The sequence below is a fragment of the Xiphophorus maculatus genome, chromosome 9, assembly GCF_002775205.1.
Source record: "Xiphophorus maculatus strain JP 163 A chromosome 9, X_maculatus-5.0-male, whole genome shotgun sequence".
NCBI lineage: Eukaryota > Metazoa > Chordata > Actinopteri > Cyprinodontiformes > Poeciliidae > Xiphophorus > Xiphophorus maculatus.
Window position 1 is genome coordinate 24,928,541 of NC_036451.1, and position 26,997 is coordinate 24,955,537.

The following is a 26,997-nucleotide window of genomic DNA, read 5'->3' on the forward strand; positions in this document are numbered from 1 at the left end:
CCACATCAGCACCCTGGTTTCCTTTCTTAAAAAAAAGAAACAAAAGAAGTTACAAATTCTGAGTCTTATGACAAAGTTTCAGGGCCTGGCTACAAGAATTTTTATTTTATTATGAGAATATTATCTTAATATTAGTACAAGATCCCATTTTACCAGATGAAACATCTTAATAGTACAAGAAAAAAGCTTTGATAAAGTTATTTAGAGCTGATGTGACCAGCTCAATCTGTGCGACTCTTCGAAATGGTCTCAATTGTTTGCACAATGACATTAATTTGATGCTGATATGTTAAAAGATTAAATATTTCTATTGTAGTATCAGCTGTACAACTTAACAAGATGCTCAGGATCCTGCATTTTAATATTGTGTTGTTTTTCATGTTTTAAGTTCTCATAAACTACAACTTCATTCTCCTAGTATTACAAATTTATTTGTAATATTATTTTATTCTCCTAATTACATTTTTTTTATTGTAGCTTGGCCCTAATATTCCATTATAGAACTGACCTGAATTTAAAGTAAAAAAAAAAAAATCATAGTTCTTATTTGACGTCACACTTTCGCAAACCTTGCAGCTGACAGCCATCTTGGTAGGTATCCGTAGCTAACTGTCATGACAGTTGCTATGGAGTTATGTCAACAGTAAATGAGCCACATTCTCTGTCTCATACAGGTCAATCCTGAAAGCAGTAAAAATGTTGTTTATGTCTTTCTCTTGGTCAAGTCTTGAAGCCACGGTTCATCTATGCTTTACACTGTGCTTGCCTACCAAGATGCGGCTTCAGTGGCACGGCTCACTTCCGGTTCAGATTTGTAGGAACTGTGCATAGAAGCAGTAAAACTAGCTGGTCAAACAAGATGGCGGCCCTTGGCTTTCTGACATCATTCCAAACTACGGAAACTCAAGGAGTGCATTAGTGGGGGAATACCGATGGCAGCAGTTTAAATGTTCAGCTCTGAGAAGTGGTTCAGGCTGTCTGGTCACTTGTGCATTTTGTGCTCTGAATCCTCTCTGTAACTTTCCTTTCCTCTCCCAGGTGCTGATACCCATCTCACTCTTCGTGTCGATTGAAATTGTGAAGATCTGCCAAGTGTACTTCATCCATCAGGACATGGATCTGTACGACGAGGAGACGGACTCCCAGCTGCAGTGCAGGGCGCTTAATATCACCGAGGATCTGGGCCAGATGCAATACATCTTCTCTGATAAGACAGGCACGCTGACGGAAAACAAGATGGTGTTCCGGCGCTGCACAGTGGCCGGGGTGGAGTACTCGCACGACGCCAATGGTGAGTTCAACGGGCCGACGCGCAACGCTCGTTTCCCCTTTAAGAGCCTTCCTAACGACTGTGTGTCTTGGCGCGACGCAGCTAGAAGGATTGCCATGTATCAGGAAATCGATTCCGAGGAGGAGGAGTTCATGTCCCACGGAGGCACCCTGCCCAGACGGGACAGCGTCACCAGCCATCAGAGCGGACGCGTCGTGCTGCGCTCCCACAGCACCAAGTCCCATCGCAGGACGGGCAGCAGGGCCGAGGCCAAGCGGGCTAGCATCCTCTCCAAGCACACGGCCTTCAGCAGCCCCATGGTCAGCTCAGCGCTCCATTCAGCGCAGTCCCTGTCCACTCCAGTCCTCTCGTAATATTTCCCTTCTCTGTCCTGTAGGAGAAGGATGTCACCCCTGATCCTCAGCTCCTGGACAGAGTCAATGAATGCAGCAGTCAGCTGGACTTCATGCGCTTCCACCGCCAGTCCGTGTCCCACCTGCCCTCCAGCCTCTCTGATATCATAGATTTCTTCATCGCTCTCGCGATCTGTAACACCGTGGTGGTGACCTCGCCTAATCAGCCCAGGCATAAGGTGAGGCACGGCGGCTCCCACAGGCCTTCGGTTTGATTTTGTGAATTTCTTTTGTGTGTGTCCTTAAGTTCTCAACTTAAAAAAAAGTCAGAATTCTGATTTTAGTGGCCCTAATCCTCTTCTTCACATTTCTTAGGGTGTATTAAATAAATACAGAATTGAAGATGGATAACTTCACTGAATGAAGAACAAACATGTTCCAACCAAAAATACACTTGCAGTTTTTCTTAGTTTCATAAGATTTTTTTATTGAAAGAAACTGGTTTGTAAAATTTTTTCTTTTGCCTGATTTTGTTATTTTTTTTGTTGTTACCTATATGAATTATCATATTCATCCTTAAAATATTTAAAATTTCCACCTAACTTTATATTTTGATTTGATGATTGATAATTTCTGCAACCGAGGCTCTTGGGACGTGGAATGTCACCTCTCTGGTGGGGAAGGAGCCGGAGCTAGTGCGTGAGGTCGAGAGGTTCCGGCTAGAAATAGTCGGTCTCACCTCGACGCACGGCTCTGGTTCTGGAACCAGTCTCCTTGAGAGGGGCTGGACATACTTCCACTCTGGAGTTGCCCAAGGTGAGAGGCGTCGGGCAGGAGTGGGCATACTTGTTGCTCCCCATCTCGGCGCCTGTACGTTGGGGTTTACCCCGGTGAACGAGAGGGTAGCATCCCTCCGCCTACGGGTGGGGGGACGGGTTCTGACTGTCGTTTGGGCTTACGGGCCGAACGACAGTTCAGATTACCCACCCTTTTTGGAGTCCTTAGAGGGGGTACTGGAGAGTGCTCCTCCTGGGGACTCCCTTGTTCTGCTGGGGGACTTCAACGCTCACGTGGGCAATGACAGTGAGACCTGGAGGGGCGTGGTTGGGAGGAACGGCCCGCCCGACCTGAACTCGAGCGGTGTTCTGTTGCTGGACTTCTGTGCTCGCCATGGATTGTCCATAACGAACACCATGTTCAAGCATAAGGGTGTCCATATGTGCACTTGGCACCAGGACACCCTGGGCCGCAGTTCGATGATCGACTTTGTCATCGTTTCATCGGATCTGCGGCCGTATGTCTTGGACACTCGGGTGAAGAGAGGTGCGGAGCTGTCCACTGACCACTACCTGGTGGTGAGTTGGCTCCGGTGGTGGGGGCGAAAGCCGGTCAGACCTGGCAGGCCCAAACGTGTTGTGAGGGTCTGCTGGGAACGTCTGGCGGAATCCCCTGTGAGACGGAGCTTTAACTCCCATCTCCGGCAAAACTTCGAACACGTCCCGGGGGAGGTGGGGGACATGGAGTCCGAGTGGACCGTGTTCCGTGCCTCCATCGTCGAGGCGGCCGATCGGAGCTGTGGCCGCAAGGTTGTCGGTGCCTGTCGCGGCGGCAACCCTCGAACCCGCTGGTGGACACCTTCGGTGAGGGATGCCGTCAGGCTGAAGAAGGAGTCCTATCGGGCCTTTTTGGCCTGTGGGACTCCGGAAGCAGCTGATGGGTACCGGCGGGCGAAGCGGCATGCGGCTCGGGCGGTTGCTGAGGCAAAAACTCGGGCGTGGGAGGAGTTTGGAGAGGCCATGGAGAAAGACTTCCATACGGCTTCGAGGCGATTCTGGTCCACCATCCGGCGTCTCAGGGGGGGGAAGCGGTGCAGCACCAACACTGTTTATAGTGGGGATGGTGTGCTGCTGACCTCTACTCGGGACGTTGTGGGCCGGTGGGCGGAGTACTTCGAAGACCTCCTCAATCCCACCAACATGCCTTCCACTGAGGAAGCGGAGCCTGGGGACTCTGGGTTGGGCTCTCCAATCTCTGGGGACGAGGTCACCGAGGTGGTTAAAAAGCTCCTCGGTGGCAAGGCCCCGGGGGTGGATGAGATCCGCCCGGAGTTCCTTAAGGCTCTGGATGTTGTGGGGTTGTGTTGGTTGACGCGACTCTGCAATGTCGCATGGACATCGGGGGCAGTTCCCCTGGATTGGCAGACTGGGGTGGTGGTCCCCCTGTTCAAAAAGGGGGACCGGAGGGTGTGCTCCAATTATAGAGGGGTCACACTCTTAAGCCTCCCTGGCAAGGTCTATTCAGGGGTCCTGGAGAGGAGGGTCCGTCGGATAGTCGAACCTCGGATCCAGGAAGAGCAGTGTGGTTTTCGTCCTGGTCGTGGAACACTGGACCAGCTCTACACCCTCGGCAGGGTACTGGAGGGTGCATGGGAGTTCGCCCAACCAGTCTACATGTGTTTTGTGGACTTGGAGAAGGCGTTCGACCGTGTCCCTCGGGGAGCCCTGTGGGGGGTTCTCCGGGAGTATGGGGTACCGGGCCCTTTGATACGGGCTGTCAGGTCCCTGTATGACCGGTGTCAGAGTCTGGTCCGCATTGCCGGCAGTAAGTCGGGCTCGTTTCCGGTGAGAGTTGGACTCCGCCAGGGCTGCCCTTTGTCACCGATTCTGTTCATCACTTTCATGGACAGAATTTCTAGGCGCAGCCAAGGTGTTGAGGGGGTCCGATTTGGTGGCCTTAGGATCTCATCTCTGCTTTTCGCAGACGATGTGGTCCTTTTGGCTTCATCAGATCGTGATCTGCAGCTCTCGCTGGAGCGGTTCGCAGCCGAGTGTGAAGCGGCCGGGATGGGGATCAGTGCCTCCAAATCCGAGGCCATGGTCTTGAGCCGGAAAAGGGTAGAGTGCCTTCTCCGGGTCAGGGGGGGTGTCCTGCCCCAAGTGGAGGAGTTTAAGTATCTCGGGATCTTGTTCACGAATGGGGGAAGAAGGGAGCGGGAGATCGACAGGCGGATTGGCGCAGCGTCTGCTGTCAAGCGGGCGCTGTACCGGTCCGTCGTGGTGAAGAGAGAGCTGAGCCAAAAAGCGAAGCTCTCGATTTACCGGTCGATCTACGTTCCCACCCTCATCTATGGTCATGAGCTTTGGGTCATGACCGAAAGAACGAGATCGCGGATACAAGCGGCCGAAATGGGTTTTCTCCGTAGGGTGGCTGGGCTCTCCCTTAGAGATAGGGTGAGAAGCTCAGTCATCCGGGAGGGACTCAGAGTAGAGCCGCTGCTCCTTCACATCGAGAGGAGCCAGTTGAGGTGGCTCGGGCATCTGGTCAGGATGCCTCCTGGACGCCTCCCTGGTGAGGTGTTCCGGGCACGTCCCACCGGGAGGAGGCCCCGGGGAAGACCCAGGACACGCTGGAGGGACTATGTCTCTCGGCTGGCCTGGGAACGCCTCGGGATTCCCCCGGAGGAGCTAGAAGAAGTGGCTGGGGAGAGGGAAGTCTGGGCCTCCCTTCTGAAGCTGCTACCCCCGCGACCCGACCTCGGATAAGCGGAAGAAGATGGATGGATGGATGGATGGATTGATAATTTGATCATTTACTCAGTACTTGAGTAGACTTTTTACCAAATACTTTTTAACCTTTTCTTGGATGACTACTTTTTACGTTAACTGGAATATAAACATGTTAAGCAGTTCTACTCTTACTTGAGTACAATGTTTAGGTATTCTACCCACCTCTGGGAACGAGTGAAGAGAAGTCAAGACCCAAGACGGGTGAAGTCAAGTGAATGTGCATAGCCTGTAATTTAGTTTTCTAAGTTGTAATTTAATGATTGGTTCAGAAAATCGCTAATATTTGTGGCATAATAATCAAGTTTCTCATCTTTTAGGTAGTCAAGAAGAGTTAAAAGTTCTCAGTCATCCTTCCCAAGCTTCTACCTTCACCAGCTACTCTTTTCCTAAAACTTTCCAAAATAAAGCAAAAATGTCCATGTGCACGTACCTTTCACTGCCATTCTTTGATGTGCTGTGTCCAAACAAAACCGTGTATCCGAGTTTTGTTTTGCCCCTACGTGAGCCTGGGTGTGGTTGTCCTGTTCTGAGGTGATATCCTCCCCACCCGTCACACAGCTTCTCCACCTCCTGTCCTGCCCCCTTTTGCCCCCCACCTCCCCACCCCTACGCCCCACCCACCCAGAGGGATGGAGCCATTGCGATTAAACTGTACAAAGTGACACATTATTCATGTGAGCGTGTGTTTGTCCTTCAAGGTTATCGCTTTAGATGAAGAAAAAATACAAGCCTTGTGCAACACAAAATCAGCAGCTTTGATGCAGCCTCCCTCCAGCTTTCGTTTCCGCTCGTCTTTATTGTTGTGATTTGTTGTTCCCAGTGCCGGTGCGATTGTTCACATTTTATTAAGATGCCCTTGTAGCTAACCCAGCCCATTGAAGGATTTATACTTGTGTATTTGTGAGAGCCGTGACTCCTGCAGTCAGGGGACCGCGGAGTGAGTCACCCTCTGTGTTGTCGTACAGCACCACCCCGGCAAGGACTGGCTGAAGGATTTTTGCCAGGAGATTTTCATCAGTGCAGGAGTGTGTAGAGGTGGATTCATGCTAATTTACAAAAGGAGGACAAAAATTGCTCTGAAAAGGTCCTAAATTTAACCTGCATATAAAATACCTTTAATCAATTTTCTAAAAGTTAAATAGATTTCTCAATCACATTGGTGTTGTTTAGTATAATGTAAGTAATACATTGATTGAGAATGTATTGATGCCCGATTTGTTTGACTAAGTACTTCCAGGACTGGGCCTGTCATGATAACAGCTGTCCCAGACGTTATTGCGATAAACAATAATTTCTATAATAATTTTCAGGTAATAGAATGATAATCCAACTATACCCTCTCAAAGATCAATAAACTTTTATTTCTAATGAACATTTAACTCTGGAAGTGGAAGGCATTTTAAATATCCAAAATCCTAAAATGATTCTTTTCTGATAAGGAAGGCAAAACAGGACTGTTTGGAAATATGTTCATTCAAGAAAAACATAGACCCTTTCCTGCTAATTTATTGAATAACTAGACATACAAGTGCAACAACATAGATTTTTTAAATTAATCTATTTAGATTATTCAACCATCAGATTACTAATTTAGCTTTCAGAAGCTTCTTGTCAATCATGAAACTTCTTTGAAAAACATACTTTAGAAATGTGAACTGTGGACGCTGACATTAGCATCAGTGCTGCTGCGACACGTTTTGCATTTTGGATTAGAAGAGCTTTAGTGATAGTCTAACAACTTCTAGCACAACTTGAACACAACAATATTCTTTTCCAGTGTCACATCCAATCATTTCTTGGAACAAAATTTAACCCCCATCGACCAAGAGAGCCGACTTTTTCATCAATCCCCATTTGTGGGTGTGGCTTGTGCGTCAGAATTATAGGCGTACAAGAAACATGTGAATACTAAAGTTCCTGCTCATGATTTTTGTATGTAAAAATAAAAATATCCTGACCCAACTTTTTATTTTGAAATGGGTTCTTTTAACTTTTGTAACTCTGAATTACTTTCATACTACCTCAGTGGTACTGAAAATGAATTTGAGTTCTTTTCTTGCAGTAACGACTTCCACACTCGAGGGGTGTTGCGGTTTACATGACCTTTTCCAACAAGTAAACAAACCATTCTAACTGCTGCATGGTTTGTTTACTCGTTGGAAAAAGACCCGATTTCTCAGTTTCTGACAATCCAAACTGGATGAACTGCTACACATGCACTCCTCCCGAGTGCCTAAACTGGTAGTAACCTTTTGTGAGTGAGTTCAGTTTCAGCATTACAAACATCACCGTGGATTTGTTGGGTCCTTTTACTTTATTACAGGCCATTTGCTGTTGCCTATTATTTGATCTCCTGACAAACTGTGTCGGATGGTGTTCAAATTTAGGTGGTAAAATGTTGAAACAGACCCTGCAATGCTACTCCACAGGGCAGCAGCTGTTTCCAGGCAGTATTTACTAGCAGTTGCGTACTTTCAGGCTGAGTGTACCAACCTGATGACCCAACCTGTTTTTCTTCAGCCAGCCTTCCTCTGCTTAGACTCCTGTCTTTCCCAAAATTAGCTGAATGTTTGCTCTCCTCGCTGATCCTCATAGTTGGGTCACATGGGTGAAAACTGCTTACGATTGACTGCCAGGAAGCTTTCAGAGTTTTTTTTTCTATGCATGTGTGAGAATATAAAGGTGGAAAGTATTTGCCTGCTGTCAGGAACCAGCTGTTTGTGAAATGTTGCAGCTACAGCTTGGTCTTATTTTAAAACTTTGAAATATTCTCCCTTTTATTTCACTTTCTTTAGTACATTTACTTGAAACCCTTTTGATGTGGCCAAGTTTTGGCTCAAACTGCATATCACTGAAGATCGTCATGTTGCCTGTGTGAAAAGTTTTAGTTTATGTCTTCAACACCTAGCAAGTCCAGGTTGTCGTGACTTGGTTAGTATTTGTAGGTTGCAGGGTTATAGATTTATTGTGAGTAATGTCGTTACTATCTGCGTTAAATGAAAGGGTGTTGTTTTATTTTATGCTCTGAAATTTAGAAAACACTATACTAGGCTGTTCTTTGGACAGTGTGTTGCAAAAGTACTCATGTATAAACCTTTTGCCCTTTTTTGTTATGTTACTACCACAAATTTATTACATCATTTCCAGAGTTTCCCCCAGAAAACCTGCTGAGCCCGGTGGTAGAGGCGCTACAGCAGCCCACCGTGATTTTGTGTTAAGATTCACTGGGAGAAACCTTGAATTCATTGGGATTTTATGTCATAAAGGTCATTCAAACAAATAAAATGATTGGTCCGATCAAAGTGACTTTGATTGGACCATTTCTACACATAAACCTGTTTTGATCTAAACCGTCCCATTTGAGCTTTGCCTATATGATTAGCAGTGCTGTCCTGTCCTTTTAACTGTTTTTTGTCCAGGATTGTCTTTTATTTAATTGAGTTATTAACCATTTGCCAGTGTTATTATTGCAGTGGCTATTTAGTGAAAAATTATACAAATGTACATGATTCTTCTTTGCACTAGATAATGTTCCTGAAAAACGTACCCCTGTACAGTGGAATCGTACAAGTTGCCTACGTGACATAATTCATTGGGACAGCCAATTTTTAACTATAACACTGTAAAGATAAAATAATATAGATAATGGATGAATGAATGGATTAACACACACCTTGGAGTTAAACAATTTAATTTTCAGATGTTGGATTGAGCAGTATTTCGATGTCCAAAAGTTTGGGATATTATTCTCCAAACTAACCCGGCTTCAACTTCCCCAAAACATTCTCCCCGCCCATTAATGTTTGTGGTTGTAAAGTGATGAAGTAAAGTTGAAAGGGTTATGAATACGTAACCCTAGTACCGCAGATGTGTATTTATCCTTTAATCTGTGTTTTCAAGGTCCGAACAAGGTTTGAACTGAAGTCTCCGGTTAAGACCATCGAAGACTTCATCAAGCGCTTCACCCCCAGCCGCCTGACCTCAGGCTCTAACAGCAGCAGCTCTTCCAGTCTCAACCGCTCTTCCAACAAGGGCTGCTCCAGCTTGCTCTCCTCTCCCTCGACAGAGAGCACACTAACCAAGCTGAACGAGGAGCATCTTTCCGGCACCCTGGAGCAAGCCTTCAGCGCCATTTCACCCCGCTATGACGAAAATCCGCCCGACAACCCTGAGGAAGGAGAGCTGCGCTACGAGGCGGAGTCGCCCGACGAGGCCGCGTTGGTCTACGCTGCCAGGGCGTACAAGTGCTCCCTGGTTGGACGCCTTCCTGACCAGGTGACGGTGGAGCTGCCTCACCTGGGGAAGCTGACGTTTGAGCTGCTGCACACGCTGGGCTTTGACTCCACCAGGAAGCGCATGTCGGTGGTGGTGAGGCACCCGCTCACCGATCAAATCACAGTGTATACCAAAGGAGCGGACTCCGTCATCATGAACCTCATCAAACTCCCTGACACAGGTAGGGAACTTGGCATGTTCAGTCATTTCTGGCTGTTTTCTGGGTTTGTGTAGTTTGTAGTAGATGGTGGCAGAGGAGGTCGATATGGACTTAAAATGTTATCACGCTGTTTTGTGGTACTATTGTGGTAACAATAAGTGTGAAGATAAGAACTATTTATTACTTTTTAGGTGACTGTATGGCTGTGACTGTATGACACAACAATTACAGCTTCAGAAACACAAATATTGTCCTTAAAAAACATTCGTTAGTAATTCACTTCTTTAGGACATCAGTCATATAAAAAAGTGTGATTTGTATCACTAAATTGCACACAGTAAGTGTATTTAATCTTACTTTCAAAGTTATTGATACTTATTGATACACCTTTGTTGAACAAACAATGGAGAAAATAGCAACAATAACAATACAGACATTCTCATTTTTAAAAAAAACATAATTAATTTACAGCAACAACAATAAATCAAAATATTATAAGAAATGTATCACAATAAATGATAAACAATGTGATAAATGCCCACCTGTAGTTGGTGGTAGTCTGTGTTTTTGAGGTGAATTTCCATTCTTGTTTAGAGTTGTTGAGCTGGAAGGAGACCCTCCTGATCTTAAATTGTTTTTGCATTTAAGATAGTTGTGTTGTAAAGCTACAACACAACAGACTTTATGATGCCACTTGTTTAGGCAGCACAATATATCTCAGTTATCGTCATTGCAAAGACATCACAAAGAGATGATTGGAGTACAATATGAACTTGCATTTGACATGCTAATGCTGTATTTAGTCAGTTGGACAGTCTCATAGCAGAAGAGGCTCACACAGGACATGGACAGGCAGTTGGCAATGCTTACCAGTAATATTACCATCGCAAGATTTTCAAGATTGTGCGCTTATGAAAACCTCTGACGCCTTCCAAAACACAAAGCCTGTTGATTGCACTTGTTCTTTTGGAAATAAAAGGGGATTTGTAACTACAGATGCATGCCACACTTGGTATTTTTGTTAGTTTGTAAACATGTACCATATATGATACATTACTTTGTGTTATTTTGTTGCATAAATAGTAATAAAATTCATTGACATTTGAGGTGGTAATGTGACAAAATGTGACAAGGTTCAAGGATGTTTTCACACCTGATAATCTGGTAGACTCAGTTTGATTTGGGACCAAAATTTCAACATTTGTTACATTTTGAGCTGGTGCGGTTCACTTTCACACTTAACTATGTCAAACGATCTAAACCAATTGGCAAAAACGTTTCCCCTCTTCGCCTGTTGTGACGCTGCACAAAGCATTACTGAAGGAAACGACACGGAAACTCCTGAAGAAGACACTGAGCGCAACTTCCTTTTTCACAAAATGCAAACAAAAAGGAAGTGGCGTCACATTGCTGTAGGATTTGTCTTTTGTTTCTGATAAGACAGCAAGCTATTTCTCCCACTAGCGCTAGACTCTCACATTTGTTTTGGTTATATTTACCCAGAATGCCCTGCGCTACAGTCACGTTCTTGCTTTTGGAGCGGTCTCCGGTCCGTTTAGTGTGGTTCGAATACATATGTGGATGCCAGAGTTCGCTTCAGCCCAACTGAGATCTAAGTTTGTAGGCAGAGCAGAGTTTGCTTTTTTCAGTGCACATCAGAGCTCAATTGCGCATTCACACCATCTTTTCAGCTTTTCAGCCGCAGCACATATGTCGGATTCTTTCTTTCTTTCATAACTAATGTAATAGTTCCTCATTTCCATTCACTGAGCTTTCTTCAGAATCCCCGCCTCACGCTTTGAAAACCTCTCTCTTAGAAGATCCACCTCTTACCTAAACTCTGCTCCTTTCCATGTCAATAAACAAGATCGCAGGTTATGTAAGAACTCACTTTGAGTTTAAAGACTGCTTTCTGCTAACTTCCCCAAATAAACTTCCTTTTTTTCTTCATTTTCCTTGCTGCATAGCCAAGGCGCTCCTTTATAATCTAATGGTAAAGGCGCACCAGATTGTTAGTATTCCAGGCACACAAAGAAACACACTTAATTATGTTTTCTACTAAATCTGTATACACGGTAAAGATCCTTGGAAAGATTCAGTCCACATTAAACTCTGACGTTTGCATCTGAAGTCCTGCTTGCTACACCACAAACTCTTTCGTAACTGATAAATGGCATAAATAGTTATTTGTCATCATGTGGAGATTCAGCAGATAAGCCAAGCTTGGGAGAAAAAAAAGCAGCGTTTTTTTTTTTTTTTTTCAATGTTTTATTTTAGGAAACGGATCAGAGAGAATGGCAAGACTGTCGGAGGCATATTCTTTTGCCTTACCTAGGTTTGGTCACATCCCTCCACAGAGATGTAAGGGTGAGTCCTTAGAGTAAGCAAAACACAAAATAGACTTTTTAATGGGACAACAGAGCACATACACAAGCTGCATCCATGTCAAACAGAGCATTTTCTCTCCACATAAATACACTTCTTCCCCCGTAAAACATCTTTTAAGAAGTCATTTTCTGATTCCTTGTTTTATCCCTTAGAAAATCTTCCTTTGTCGTGTTACAGGAAGGTATGTAGTCTCTTTTGGAGTTTTAGGAAGTGAAGGTCTTCCTTACACTGCAAACATCTTACCCATGTCCATGTTCAGACAGTACAGCACTCTGCACAATGGTTTTGCTAGTAAAAACGTAAAAGAGGCACCTCAATAGTCCTTTCAGAAGCCACAAATCATATTTCCTTCAACTCCCATCTTGTCAACAGAAACTTCTTCATAGCTCTATGTAGCTAAGCTTAGGAAAAATGGTCAAGGCTAGCATTAACCTTTCCCCTAAGACTCCTTGCAGAATATAATGAAGAGAGAGGATATATTAAAGTGACATTAGTTAAAAATTCTTTATCCCCTTGCTTTAAATGGGACATATTATTCAAAATCAACTTTTTTTGTAGTCCACAAATACTTTTTGTTGTGTACTTGGAGTGCAGGTAAGTATGAACCTCTGATCTTGCTCATACTTACCTGTATAATAGTCAGAAAAAAGATTTTAAAAGAGAGACTCTGTTGAGTTCCAGTTTAATCCCCCTGCTTGTCTATGTTATACTTGTTAAGTCATGCAGAGATTCCCTCCATGCTGCAAGGCCAGGCACATTAACATGAAGTTAGTCATGTACTATCGACTCTCCTGAACATAAATCAGTCCTGTTCAACTCTGAACACTGCAGTGAAAGTAGGAGTAGCGTGCTCTGTATTATGGCTGCAAAATATGAATATAACAACAAGAAAATAATAAGTTACTTTTATCCAGAGAGCTACAACAATTTAGTGTCAGTTGAATTTTATTGTCTGCTATCTTGGCTCTCAACTCTTGACTAATATTTGTACACTTTGGCATTTTTCTTTCTTTTTTTTAGCTTTTATGACTCATTTGTTTGTCTTTTTTATTTTTCTTATGTTTTAGTCTGTGTTCTTCATCCTAATAATTTAATACGAAGCAACCTGTGCACCGCATTTCCTTGGCCTCCTGTTAGGGAATGCCTGCTATTATGTCATTTTGACATTTTTCTCCTGTTCATTAGTAGCAGGAAGTTTCAGCTTCACAGAAAAATGAGTCCCCAGATATGTTATCCTCCTGTCCCGAGTGCAGATGGACACTCCTATTTTGATTTCACATGTTTTTAGACTGGCATCCCCACATTCTCTCAGATAAGGCTGGATTACAAAATAATTACTCAACTGAGCGTCCATTATGAGAAGAATACAACTCTCTGGAATGAACGCTATGTGGTTTGCTTACCATTTTAGGGGCATTTATGCAGTTTTCTCTGTGAAATCCAGCACAATGGTGAGATTTTGGCCTCATTCCCCCTCCCTTAACTGATTTAATGGCTAATAGGTTTTGTTCATGCAGGTTGGGCTTCCCCATAACACTGGTCTGTAGAGTGTTAGCTTTCAGACGAGGCTGTCGTTTAGTGTTGCTCTAATAACATCGCACGTGGAGGAGACGCTGAATGTGGTCTGAAGTCCCTTGAGCCTTTAGAAATTGCAGCACGACTTGCGACGAAACTCCAGTTTCACCACTGCTGCATGGTCTTGTGTAAGAAACTGTATTATTTTCCGTAAGTATTGTGCTTTAAAATGAAAATAAATATGAAAAAAAAACTTTTAATCTTCATGTCTAGGTTGAACATGTTATCAGTTGACCTTGGTACACAGTGTTCATACAGATTTTCTTTTTTTTTTTCACGTTATAATTGCATAGTGTATTTTATTGATATTTTATTCTCTTCATCACCCAAAAAATCCAGTTTGTGGTACTAAAGCTATCTATCTGATCTGATCGTTTTCAAAGCGTCTGCAGTCTGAACGGTCGTATCGCATTTCATCCAACGTTTAGGTCGTTCTGCACCAAACATAAACATTGGCTAAACATTACAAATATGAAACTAAGAAAGAAATGTGTGTTGCTGGAGTTCATCACATCACAGTGCCACCACTCTTGGTTCTGACTACACATCCAAACTTTTCTGCAGACGTTGCAGTCGATGCTCCACAAAAAGCTACTAGTCACTATTTCCTTTTATCAGCAACCACACACACACACACAAAAATGGGATTCGGCAAAAATAAAATATCAAGACGTGCCTTGTGAATGCATCTTTGGTCTTCTTTAGCCTCCGAGACCTTCACAGAACAACAGAATCAAATCGAATTTACTATTCCAGCAATTTCTGAAAGCAATATCATTGCACTGGGTTTTATTTTGGAGCTTTGAATACTAAATGTAAATTGATGCCACACTTGGGTACTTCATAACAAATTTTGCTGGACAATAAGTTGTCCAAGAAATTATTGTGAAAAATGATAATATTGCAGTTATGGGACCGTTTTTTAGCAATATATTGACAACGGCTCAAACATTAATGAGCCATAGCTTTGTACAGGACACTACACACAGGAATGGGAAGATATTTAAAAGACCCAAATAAAACAACAACCAAAAGCAATTAAAAAAAATAAACGGACGTAAAAACCACACACAACTATAAACAAGATGGATTATGAAATTGTCCATCAGAAAATATGAATCGTCAAGATGGAAATTATTGAGCTCATTTTAATTTGTCCTGCGATTAATCGCTTATTGCGACACTTTTGTTTGTGCAATATTTTGAAACCCATCGTTTTTCCTTCCACTTCACAGCTGTGGTGCTCGTCGCGATCTGCCTGTGTTCAGTCGCAATCACATGCATTGATACAGAAGGGTCGTTCTGTGACAAAATGCGAATGTCCTGTACCTGTCCATGTCACCTAAAAGATCGGAGGTTTTTGCCGACCCGATCCAGCAGAAAGGGAAACGTTTTCCTGGCGTTTGAAGCCTGTGGCCGCCGCCAGTTTGCAGCTCATTTGTTCCTTTTAGTAAAAATAATTTGCTGCGGCGGTTCGTGCGTGGTCGTCGCGGCCAAGCTGGGCTGTCATTAATGAGATTACATGGCTGGCAGTCAGAGTGCTGGCTGGTGCATCTGTGTCAGGAGAGCCATAAAGCCAATCTGTTGGTGTGCCGCTCCCTCTGGCCAAGATGTGGCGCCGCGGAGTCATGTCGGCGACGCTCTGTTACCAAACATAAGACCCAACATCCTCAGCAAGCCGCACATGCTTGTATTAAACCAATTATGTAACGCGGCTGAAATAGGATGGTTCTATTTTTGTGAGATGAAGAACTTCTGCCACCAAGCTGTATCTGCTTGATGAGTGCCGTGACGTTTTTGTGAAAATATTGAGATGCATGGTTACTGTAGGTGTGAGCACAGATGGTGCTCATGTTTCTGTTAACATCTCTGGTGGTTTTGGTGCTAAATTTGAACCAATTCTGTTGTTGTCTTTTCATTTTTATTTTTTTTAAGGCAACACCAAAGGAAAACGTCAAAAAAAGATTTTCTGCCGGACACAGAACTACCTGAACCTGTACGCCGCAGACGGCCTTCGCACACTCTGCATTGCCAAAAAGGTAAGCGTTAGGGTTGTGTGTATCGCTGGGTTCTGGGCAGGCTGCGTTCGTAGTCCGGCACAGATGACTGCGCGGGCCAGCCCTTCCAAACGGGACATGCTTCATGACTCAGCTGCAATCTGTGCCTCGTTCCCAGGCTGCTAATTTATGCGTTCACAGGCCGGGCTCCATGTATTCCTTGCTTGTGCACAGCCTGTCACCAAAGCCGAGGGATGTAACACCTTGTCAAGGTTTCACATTCTGCTGTGCAGGAATCACAGCAGTAATGTTCCGTTTACCCACAAGAAACAGAAAGCAGTGATTCTTTAGTTGTGTGTGTGTTTGAGTGTAACCTTCTGGTGTGTTTTTTTTTTGTGTGTGTGTGTGTGTGTGTGTTAGACTTTGAGTAAAGAGGAATATGCCCGCTGGCTGCAGCGCCACCTGGAGGCTGAGACGGCCATCCAGGGAAGAGAGGAGCTGCTCTTCGAGTCGGCGTTGAGGCTGGAGACCAACCTCCACCTTTTAGGTTTGTTGGGTCACCTTTCAGTTTCAGGTCGACTTCATTCATTTTTAGACCAGAAAAAATGTCTTCTGGAGAAGCATGGAGTTTGGTTTCAGTATTTTCCAGATGTGGATAAGTTTGGAAAAAGAAACCCATTTTGTGTCAAATGGTGTGTCCTTCCCATCTTTTCTTTTCTTTGTGTTTTTTTGCGTTATGTCCTACCTTCTATTTATCCTTTGTTCCCATCTACCTCCTTTCCTTACTCTTCCTTCCTTTTCATGCTCCTCCATTGTTTTTTCCTTGTGTGCTTCCCTCTATTCTTCCTTTCTTTTGTTAATCTTCCTTATGTTCTTTTCTCTGTTGTCCTCTTCCTCCCCTTCTTCCTGCCTCATGTCTTTCTTTCTTTCTATTCCTACTACCTGGTTTTCTTTGACTCATGTCCTTTTAAACTCCTTAAGTTTATCCTTAATTTCCTGGATCTTTTAGGTTTGTCTTCTTTCCTTCCTTCCTTCCTGCTCCTTTGTATCCTTTATTCCTAGGATCCTTCTCCTTCTTCTGCGTTTGTCATTCCTTCCTACCTTGTCCCTTTTTCATTTTTTATGATAAATCCTTTGTTTTTTCCATGTGCCCTGTATTATTTCCTGTCCTTTCTTCCTTGTCCTTAATTGTGTGCTTTCTCTCTTCATTTCTTTTTTCTGTTCATTCTTTTTCTTCTTTCCTTTCTTTCTTCCTCTTCTTTCTTATTTCCTTCTTCTTTCCTTCCTTTCTTCCCCTGTTGTTCACACTTTCTTTGTCTCTTTCTCTTTTTCCCTCTTTCTTTGTGTCTTTGTTCCTGTCTGTCTAATAACATAAATGACAGAGAATTGTGGGAAATTGAGTCTGGAAAAGTGTGAAATATGTAGATGAGAAACGTGTCTGTATAATACTGGTGGTTGGGAAGCATTGTTGCAGACGCTGACATGCATCCGTCCACAGGAGCGACTGGCGTTGAGGATCGGCTGCAGGACGGCGTCCCGGAAACAATAGCTACGCTGCGGAAAGCCGGCCTGCAGATCTGGGTCTTGACGGGTGACAAACAGGAAACGGCAGTCAACATTGCCTACGCCTGCAAACTGCTGGACCCAGACGAGGAGATTATAACGCTGAACGCTGAGTCCCAGGTGGGCCGCAGCACCCAAAAGCTCATCCTGTTTACCTAATCAAGGCCCGTATGCTGAATAATCAATATATTAATCATGTACAAACCAAACATTAACGTAGGCTTCAGCCAATTCAAAGAGTCAAGGCGTACTGGGGTTTTACACAGCTACGGTTTAAAGACTGTTAAAATTCTCCATCATATCGTTGCTATGGTGTCGAAGCCTTTTCATGAGAAGCCAGAGGAAGTGAGAGCGTTTCCTGCTGCTGACTGAAGCAACAAAGGCACTTATATTTTCCCTCACTTCTAGGAAAGGCCTACACCAATCAAACCAGGACTAATCGACCTAATTTTGATGAATCATTATTGAAATAATCAACTAATTTATCAATTGATTAATCATTAACTGGAGTATACAGACTCAAACATGTAATTTTCAGAAAAAAAGAACACAGTCAGAGCAGTTATAGAGACAAAACATAGATACATTTTGCATTCAAGACTCTTTGTTAGAAAATATGTTACTCAGAATTCCTCAGGTGGCATTTTTATCTGGTTCAAATTCTGTAACTAAAATCCATCAAACTCCCTTTGGCTATGTAATTACTTATTGGTTAATCCAACAAATAATCACCAGAGCAGCTGTACACTGTATCGATGTTAAGTCGTGAAGAAAGGACTATGATTTTCACATGTTGATGTTAGTCGTTTTCTTTGGGGGGGTTTTAGCTGCAGATGCATCATTTGCTACAAATGATCAAGCATTCTCTAATGGAATACTTGTTGCTGCATTTTGGATAACAAAATACATCTATTTAAAAATAGAATTTAATTATTTGTAACTTTTAATGTATTTCCAATATTGTTTAGAGGGAGGCTTAAATGAGAAATCTGCAGAATGCACCAATTCACCAGATTAATCGTTCAAATAATTGTCTAAAGATTAATTGATTACTAAAATAATCAGACATAGCATTATGACCGCCCTCCATATGGTATGTGGGGTCCTGCAGTTGCTGCTAAAGCAGCCCTGAGCTGTCAAAGGACGCACTCCACTAGACCTGTGAAGTTGTGCTCTGCCAGCTCGCCTTATTCCCTTAATGCATCCTGTTGCCAGTAGTTTTCCAGAAAAGATGATGTGATTTGTTGGAATCCGTTGCTGCTAAGGCACGTGGTTTCCAGATGCAAAGCTGCTCAGGCACTTTAGACATGTTGTGTCTAAACTGACCTCTACCTGACCCCGTACTTCTGTCTAATCCAGGAGGAGTGTGCTGTGTTGCTGGAGGAAAGTTTACGTTACATCCAGTCCAAATTCCTCTGCAACTCCAGAGACCCGTCCACCAAGACCTTCCCGAGTAACATAGTGCACTTCGAGATTTACCCATCATCATCCCTTTCCTCCTCCCAAACCGCTCACTTCATGGTGCACCGGCTGGGCTTGGTAATTGACGGGCGGACCTTGGCCTACGCCCTGGACAAGAGCCTGGAGGATAAGTTCCTGGCGGTCGCTCGGAGCTGCCGCTCGGTACTGTGCTGCCGGTCCACGCCGCTGCAGAAGAGCATGGTGGTCAAACTGGTGCGGAACAAGCTGAAAGTCATGACTCTGGCCATAGGTGAGCACAGAGTGAATGATGGAGTGTGACAATAGTTTAGATTTCAGTGTTGCCAGGTTTTGCTTGAATCCGATGGCGCAGCAGTTTTCCTGAAACCTAAAAATTGCTCCAGGTAGAACAGAAGCAAAATGTTTACCGTCTCACTGAGGTGTATTAAACACGATTCCTAAGAAGTCAGGAGTCTAAATATTTTTTCCTCTAAATTTTCTGCCTTTATTTCTTCTCCCATGTTCTAAAAGTTTGAGTGGCTGGAGAAATGCATCTTTCTATCCATCCAGGCATCAAACTAGGAATGTGCGATACATATACAGTATACGGTAGAAACAATAGAAATTGGGCCTACAATAGAGATCTGTAGTCTACCAGCTAACCGCGGTAATGATAGTTGATGACGCAATCATCTAGCATCAGAACAGAGAACGCGGGAAGCAGCGTGTCTGAGAGCACAAAGGAAGAGCTCAGTAAAAAGGCAGGTGCAAAAGCGTCAATTATCCGGGCCTGGTTTGGGTTTAACCTCTGGCAGTCTTAGTGTGACCCTCAGGAGGAGTGCGGCAAATGTCACGGTCTGACAGCGGGGAAGCGAGGTGTAAAAGTCGGTGTGAAAATGCCGGGACGGCTCCCGTGGTCTTAGCGCGATGCTCATGAGGAGCACGGCAAATGTCACAGTCGGACATCGAGGAAGTGGGGTTGACACGGTGACGGTCTGACGGTCCGAAACCACACAAAAAAAAAACCTTTTAAAAGCGCACGGTGCAACCAATCTAGACTGTAGAGAGTCGCTTCCAATGCTTTGGTTTGAAATCTAGTAACTTGAAATCTAACCCTAGTCTGATGACATACCTTGTTGCAAGTTTATTTAGAACCCAAAAAAGTTTTTCTGTAACTTCTTCTGAAGGTACTGTCACAATAAATCAAATCATTATTGCAGTTTTAATGTTTGCAAAGGAATGTAATGTATAGTTGGCTATAATATTTCAGATGCTTTGCATTTTAAATTCAGCTTGCTAATAAAGAAGTTGCCCATTCAGATGAATTATTCTCTGCCTTTTATGCCTTTGCTTAAGAATAAACCTTAAGGACAGAGATGCAGTTTTCATCATCACAATATTTGAAAATAATATCACAAATGAACGTTGTCCTAATGCAGCTCTAATCGGAATTACCTTTTTTAATTGGATTGCTTCAGACTTGTAATTTTTAAAATTCTTTTCTTTTTTTTGCTTTAATCATCATCAGCTGTGATTATACCTGCTGTGGTATCTGATTATTGAAATCTAGCAGTGCTCCTCGGGTGCGGGTACAGCTTAAAGTCGGAGCACGAAATGATTCTGTTGAATTTAATGTTTTCTCCAAATTGTTGCCTTTTAAAATCTACACTGAGCTGCTCGTTATTTTGGACGTTTGGATGTAAGTGACGTAGCCGACCGTGTTGACATGCACGAGGAGCAGGAGGGATCAGAATCCTGCGTTGCGCCACATGTGGGAAAAGTTTTGGTCTCATAAAAACAAACCCTCCGGGGGAGACCAGCTGTAGCCAAACAATCCAAACACACTCTGGTGCCTGTTTGGCTGGGACTCATCATCAGATGTTTTTATTATTACCACTCGTCTAGAAAGTTTAATCGTTAGTGTGTTTTGTTACGTCGAGCTTCGATCATCCAATTCAATAAATCACACCAAACACAGCGACAGATTAATTCATCTGTTTTCTATTGACAAAGAAGATTTGACGGGTTGGATTGATGCTCCGAATTAATTTCATATAACTGAAAGGAGACGGTGTCTGTGGGATTACACTGCAAAAACATTAAATTTTACCAAGTAATTTTAGACTAGTTTCTAGTGCAAATACACTTGAAATAAGTAACTTACAAGTCGCTTCTGAGCATGATATAGGAGCTTGTTTTAAGTCAATTATTTCTTAATATTGGCAGATTTTCTAACAAGACATTTGTCCCGTGATGTACGTGAAATAATCTCCCAGTGGAACTAGTGCTTTTTATCAATAGTAAGGAATTATTGTCAAGCTCCTATATCTTGCTGAAAAGTTGCATGTAACTTGTCTCATTTCAAGTGTAATGAAATATTCGCACTAGAAACTTGACCCAAAACTCTTGGTAAGATTTCGTGTTTTTCTGAGACCGTATCAAGCAGCCAACACAAACATTTATCAGAGAGTGGGCCGAAATGTTGTCTCCCTCTGCCCACTATCGCTACTCCCACTCCCACACCTGAAGGAACAAAAACAAATCGTTTTTCTCACGGTAAAACAAAATCAAGACCTGCTTGTTAGTTTATCTCTAGCTTCACAGGGACAGAAGAGAAACTATTATTCAGCACCAGTCTGCAAAAACAACAACAAAAAAAACTGCACCATCATAAATCTAATCTGTCCTTCTCTGTACGCTGGACAATCTGAGCATCCTCTTATTTGATGACACAACTTTTTACTGCCTCCAGGCTGTCCGCTTCTCCCTTCTGACCAATTATATTTTCTGCATCTTTCTCGCTCTGAGGGACTGTTTTGTGTCTGTCTCCACAACTCATTAATCACAGGTGACGGAGCTAATGATGTCAGCATGATCCAGGTAGCAGACGTTGGCGTGGGGATATCCGGACAGGAGGGCATGCAGGTAAGGGCGAAATGAGTCCACGGCAGATGGAGAAAGCAGCAGCGTATGGGAGATCTTGTGTCAGAGGTGTGAAGGTAGGAAGAAAAGCAGGAGTGCTTATTTTTTGCCTGTAGTTAAGGACGGGGCTATAAATAGAATTGCTTTTGTTGTGCCGAGTCAGGAGACCGAGTCCTGCATCCTGCAGAGAAGCAGCACAGCTTGCGAGTGCCTCTGTGTCAGATTGAGATCTAAGGTCTCAGAGCATCTTTGCAACTGGCAGTGAGAGTTTTAAAAAGAAGGTTATGTCCTTCCTCTTGTGGACTCATTCAGTGCAGCTTCCAGTTTCAGAACGGTTGACTCTCACTTAGTTTAGATCGGGCCTAAAAAAATTAAACCCCCAACCTAAAGGCGTCATGTCTGAACCTGACCCAACTCGACCAGTTAACTCTAATTATAGACCTGAGCCCAAAGTAAACCAGACATATTGTTTTAATCATGATTTTACTGCTTTTGCAGGCTGTCATTTAAGTTAGCAGTGTAGCTTCTCCCATCTTCCAGCTCCGTTTTGTCGCTTGTTGTAACCGTAGGTGAGTCAAGTTCAAATCATCTGGGATGTGTGATTGATGGGAGCGGAGCAGGGTGGAGTCGCATGTTCATGCACTGGGCTGCGCTTGTTACAGTCTGACTGCACCATGCTTACTGTCTTTAATTCCTCAACAGGTTGAGCTGTAGATTAACACATTCTTTCTCGTTTGATTTTCTCTCTGCTGCATGTATAGCAGGTTTATTAAAGGAGTAAGTAATTGTGGCTCGACCCGGCCCGAATTTAGGATGGGTCCAGACCCCGGCCATAAATGTAAACTCTCCTCTCACTGCAGCAGCAGAGGTTCCCAATTAACTTCAGCTTCAGCCACATGCTGCTGCACAGCACATCTGCTCGCTCCTCTGTATCCTGACGTTAGCTGAACTTCTAGATGAACTGGACTTTTATTGAATTATTCCAGTCACTTTAAAGGATTTGAATATTTATGCAGCCACGTTTTTATGTTTTAGATTTTTAATTGTCATTATTTTTGCAGAAATTAATTGGTCTAGAAACTAGACCAAACAGCTATATGTTGTTAGTCATGGCTGATTTCTAAAAGCAAATGAAATGGTTAAACATCCAAGTGGATGAATATTTTAACAGGTACTGTACTTATTCTGAAACTTCTGATGTACGTCGGCCTTCGCTCACAAAGTTCATGCCTGATTTTGCTTCACAAGTCGCAGTAAACTCTGGATATTCCAGCGTCTTTTTGAGATGCTCGACCGTATTTCCTGCATTAAGACTAGCAAGCATTTACTTTATTAAAGCATAACCCAAACCAAACAATGTTGCTGCTGTTAGTACTGCTGTTGACGGATAATCTCGACGTTTGGGGGTGTCATGAAGCGTTCGCGGTGTCGTCTGGGAGGGTTTTAGGTGGTGATGGATGAAACTGACACTTCCCTACTGCTGCAGCAGGGGAATCCCAATAAGTACACAACTTGTTTAAGTGTTATTGCTTTGGAGAGATTGCACCCATTAAAGATTGATTAAAAAGAGGCGGTTGAGTGGAGTAGGTCCAGACGTGTTGATGATGGGAGACTCAATCTGGGCCGCCTTTGGTGTTTTGCAGGCGGTGATGGCGAGCGACTTTGCTCTCCCTCGTTTCCGGTATCTGCAGAAGCTCCTGCTGGTGCACGGACACTGGTGCTACTCTCGGCTGGCGAACATGATCCTGTACTTCTTCTACAAGAACGCCGTAAGCCACTTTGTCCGCCATGTGTGTTTTTTTATTTTATTATTATTATTATTTTGAACAAGGGTCAAAGTTTCTGACATCAGTCCGTCCCGTTGTTGTTTCCATGCAGATGTTTGTAGCCATCATCTTCTGGTATCAGTTCTACTGTGGCTTCTCTGGTTCAGCCATGATCGACCAGTGGTATCTCATCTTCTTCAACTTGATGTTCTCCGCCTTCCCTCAACTTATCACTGGTACTCTGGACAAAGACGTGTCGAAAGAGACGCTCCAGCAACTACCTCAGCTCTATATGAACGGCCAGAACTCTGAGGTCTGCTCTGTCGTTATACCACACCAGATCTGAGTTGTTCATAGATTCATAAGGGATTTTCACCCTAATAATTTTAACATCCAAACACAAATAGTTCACAGCATTAAAAATAATTTTCTATTCTCCTTTAATTATTTGTATTAGGCCAGAAGCGACACGCCAATCTGTGTGAGAAGCGTCACTAGTCATTTTGCAACTGCTGTTTCCAATAAATAAGAAACGCAATTAAAATCATGCAATAAGTCATTAAAAGTCATGGCATTGACAGGTGTAAACAGTTACATGAGAGATGTTCATAATTCAGCCATAACTACAGCGCTAATAATCAGTCGTCTGACGAAACGTGGTTTTAAATCAAATGGTTAGAGATTTTAAGGTTTTAGAAAACCATTAGCAAGTAATGCTAATGGTTAGCATTACTTGGTTACTAACCAAGTGCTTGGTTACTAAGCACTTGGTTGTAAGTGCTTAGCATTACTTGGTTACTAATGCTAACCAAGTACCTTTGTTAGCATTAGTAACTATTAGTATGAGTGTTGCGTAGCGATGTAGACCCTTACCTTAACTCTGAGATGAGATTTTTTTTTTTTTACCACAAATTTAGACTTTGTGAATATCTATGCTAAAACAGAATAACAACAGGGAGGCTGGGTAACGCTACTCAGAAGGCCAACAACTGGTCTTTCGAGAATAACCGAGTTATAAACCAGACGTTATTTTATTTTTCAGTTCAGTCTTTGACTAGTAATTTCATATCCCATTCACAGTTGGGTTTTTTTTAATTAGATTGTTTGGTTTCATTTCTTTCGCCATGTTTAAGACTTTAAGATCTTAAACATTATCTCTCGCCGTTAGCCAATCTGGACAGCCTGGATTAGCAAACAGCGATTGTTTATCCTTTTAGTACTGCAGCTAATGACTTTTTGGGGGATTAAATTGAGAAACCTATATAAGAACATTGGACATTTTCCTAAAGCAGAAGGCTACAGCAAAGCTGTCACTACTGAGAGAGGAGCCAACTAACTGTAAATGCTGGGATTTATCTTGCAGGAATATAAGCCATACATGTTCTGGATGAACATGATCGATGCCTTCTACCAAAGTCTGGTGTGCTTCTTCATCCCTTACTTTGTAAGTTTTATGCTTCATTTCCATCAGCTCATGTCTCTCAGTGTTTTTGCTTGTTGTTGTTTTTACTCGATCATGTTTTCCTCTGTCCACACCCTGATCCTCCCGCTAACCGCCCCTCAGGCCTACGCTGACTCAGACGTGGATCTGTTTACGTGGGGAACTCCCATCACTACCATAGCTCTATTCACCATCCTGATGCATTTAGGGATCGAGACCAAAACCTGGGTAAGAGAAATGCCTTCAACTCCGGTGACCGTCCTTCTTCCGAGTCTTTTCAGCTATTTGCTCTTAGTCACATCCCTACTAGCATCCAGGTTTTATGTGGAAACAGATGTGAAACCAGAAATCCAATCAAAAAGCCCAAGATTTCATAATTGTTCCTGATCCAAAGTCCTGCCTATTTACTCCACTCTCTTTCTGCTTTACCTTTAGCTTAATTCCCTTGGATTCATGTCAAACTGTCAGATTACAATCCCCCCTTAAAAGTATTTTGGGTGACGGCAGACAGCGCTCTTTTCACTTCCCCCCTACAATAGCTGTGAACCTGTAATCAATGGCCGTTTTTGTACTGGAGTCCAATTTAATGACCCATTGTAATTACATGCTGTCAGATTAGCCAGTGTGTTCAGCTGCAGCTCAGCAGCCGTGTGTCTACCTCCCACCATGTGCTGCATGGTGACACGCACCTACTGGATTTATGTACAGAAAGCCTCAAACATTCAGTGTTCTTTAGCAGCTATTTTGAATCCGTAAATGAGAAACAATCAGATTAAATTATTGAGACGAGAGAGCATTTTTAAAGTCATTTTCAGCATAACATACTTCTTAATCTGGATTATTAAAGATGATTAAGAGATGTGTATTTCTTCTTCTTCTCATTATTATTTTTTATCATTAATAACAGTAATTAACAAAACTTGTATTGCTTTTCCCGTATCCCAGGACATTCTGCATTGGGTTCATAACCCAGCCCCCACGTGTTTTGTTATTAATGGCATCCCATATTTCACTGCATTAGAAGCTGTGACAGCGCTCGCATCACTCTCAGTGACTTCCTGTTCAAAATAAAACAGTTTTCAGGCCATTGCTGCCAGCTGCACTGCAAAATGTTCGAAAAAGTGACGCAACATTATGATTGTGTAGTTATATTTTGTAGGAAAAAACCCTGTTTTGTCACATCAATGCTCCTGCATTGTTGCGTTTTTTTTTTTCCAACATTGCGCAGGAGTAGCAGCAGCAGAAGAAGAGCTTACAGGAAGTACACTCTTCTTCTACTCTTCACACAAACAAAGTCATCTTTGCACAACCGACGTTACATCTTAGTAGTTGTACTGATGGAGATTTTTAGAGTGTTGCTTCTTTTTTTTGGTACCACCTCAGAGCCTATCTCCACTTTTAGTTGGCATTACTCCCATATCAGGTAAAGAATTAAAAATGACGAACCTACAAATCAATTAGCGTCTGCTTGTTAGTGTGAAAACTGAAACAAGAAATCTGTTCATCTAAGACAAAACAACCCCAACAACTTATTACCTCAATAACTATTAACTAATTTACAGTTTCAGTCACTTCGTCCAGTTTCAGTAAAATATATTTGTTCTGTAGATACCGAGTGTTTTTCAGCTTCTTTTTTTTTTTTTTTTTTTAAGCCATTGTGTGACTTACACACCCTGTTGGCAATCATACACACTCAATTAGATCACTGATGATGTCTGGTCTTAAAATCAATCTTTTAATTTGTCCTACCTTTTTTTTTTGAAGGAGTTGTTCCACGTTTTAGTTCTAAATGAAGCTTTAAAAGTATGAATTGATTTTTGTCCTGATGCCTCTCGTCCGCTGACTTGGACTCTGATGAGACGGGGGGGTTTTTTGTTTTTTTTTAATTGAGGCGTATTGATCCCCATTAGATGAGTAATTGTTTCTTCTACTTACTCTCTCCCTCCTCTGCAGACCTGGATGAACTGGCTGTCGATAGCCTTCAGTGTAGCTTTATTCTTCAGCGCCGCTCTGTTCTACAACGCCTCCTGTCCCACCTGCTACTCCCCTTCCAACTCCTACTGGACCATCCAGAGGCTGCTCCAGGACCCGCCCTTCTACCTGCTGTGCGTCATCACCCCTGTGTCGGCGCTGCTGCCTCGGTACGCTCCGGTTCCTATTTCGCAGACATCTGAAATATTTATGATGCGTGCCGTGAAAACTATTTCTGCTATTGATACCAGATGGTTTCGTTTATCTCGGCGTTCATCGCAGGAGCAGAGCCGAAGTATGTCCTGACGTCTTGACTTGATTTTCTTTTCCA

At 43.1% G+C, this 26,997-nt stretch overlaps 1 protein-coding gene across 1 annotated transcript in view; it reads left to right on the forward strand.

Annotated features, from left to right (window-relative positions):
- Nucleotides 1-26,997, forward strand: part of atp10a (ATPase phospholipid transporting 10A (putative)) — a 45,874-nt gene that overhangs the window by 13,427 nt on the left and 5,450 nt on the right. Inside the window, exons 7-20 of the mRNA XM_005804453.2 lie at nt 1,039-1,291; nt 1,373-1,590; nt 1,668-1,862; nt 9,090-9,645; nt 15,523-15,626; nt 16,005-16,131; nt 17,083-17,267; nt 18,507-18,858; nt 21,415-21,491; nt 23,132-23,257; nt 23,367-23,567; nt 24,618-24,698; nt 24,819-24,923; nt 26,649-26,836. Of these exons, the coding sequence (XP_005804510.1) occupies nt 1,039-1,291; nt 1,373-1,590; nt 1,668-1,862; nt 9,090-9,645; nt 15,523-15,626; nt 16,005-16,131; nt 17,083-17,267; nt 18,507-18,858; nt 21,415-21,491; nt 23,132-23,257; nt 23,367-23,567; nt 24,618-24,698; nt 24,819-24,923; nt 26,649-26,836 (2,768 nt within the window). The remainder of the gene's footprint in view (nt 1-1,038; nt 1,292-1,372; nt 1,591-1,667; nt 1,863-9,089; nt 9,646-15,522; nt 15,627-16,004; nt 16,132-17,082; nt 17,268-18,506; nt 18,859-21,414; nt 21,492-23,131; nt 23,258-23,366; nt 23,568-24,617; nt 24,699-24,818; nt 24,924-26,648; nt 26,837-26,997) is intronic.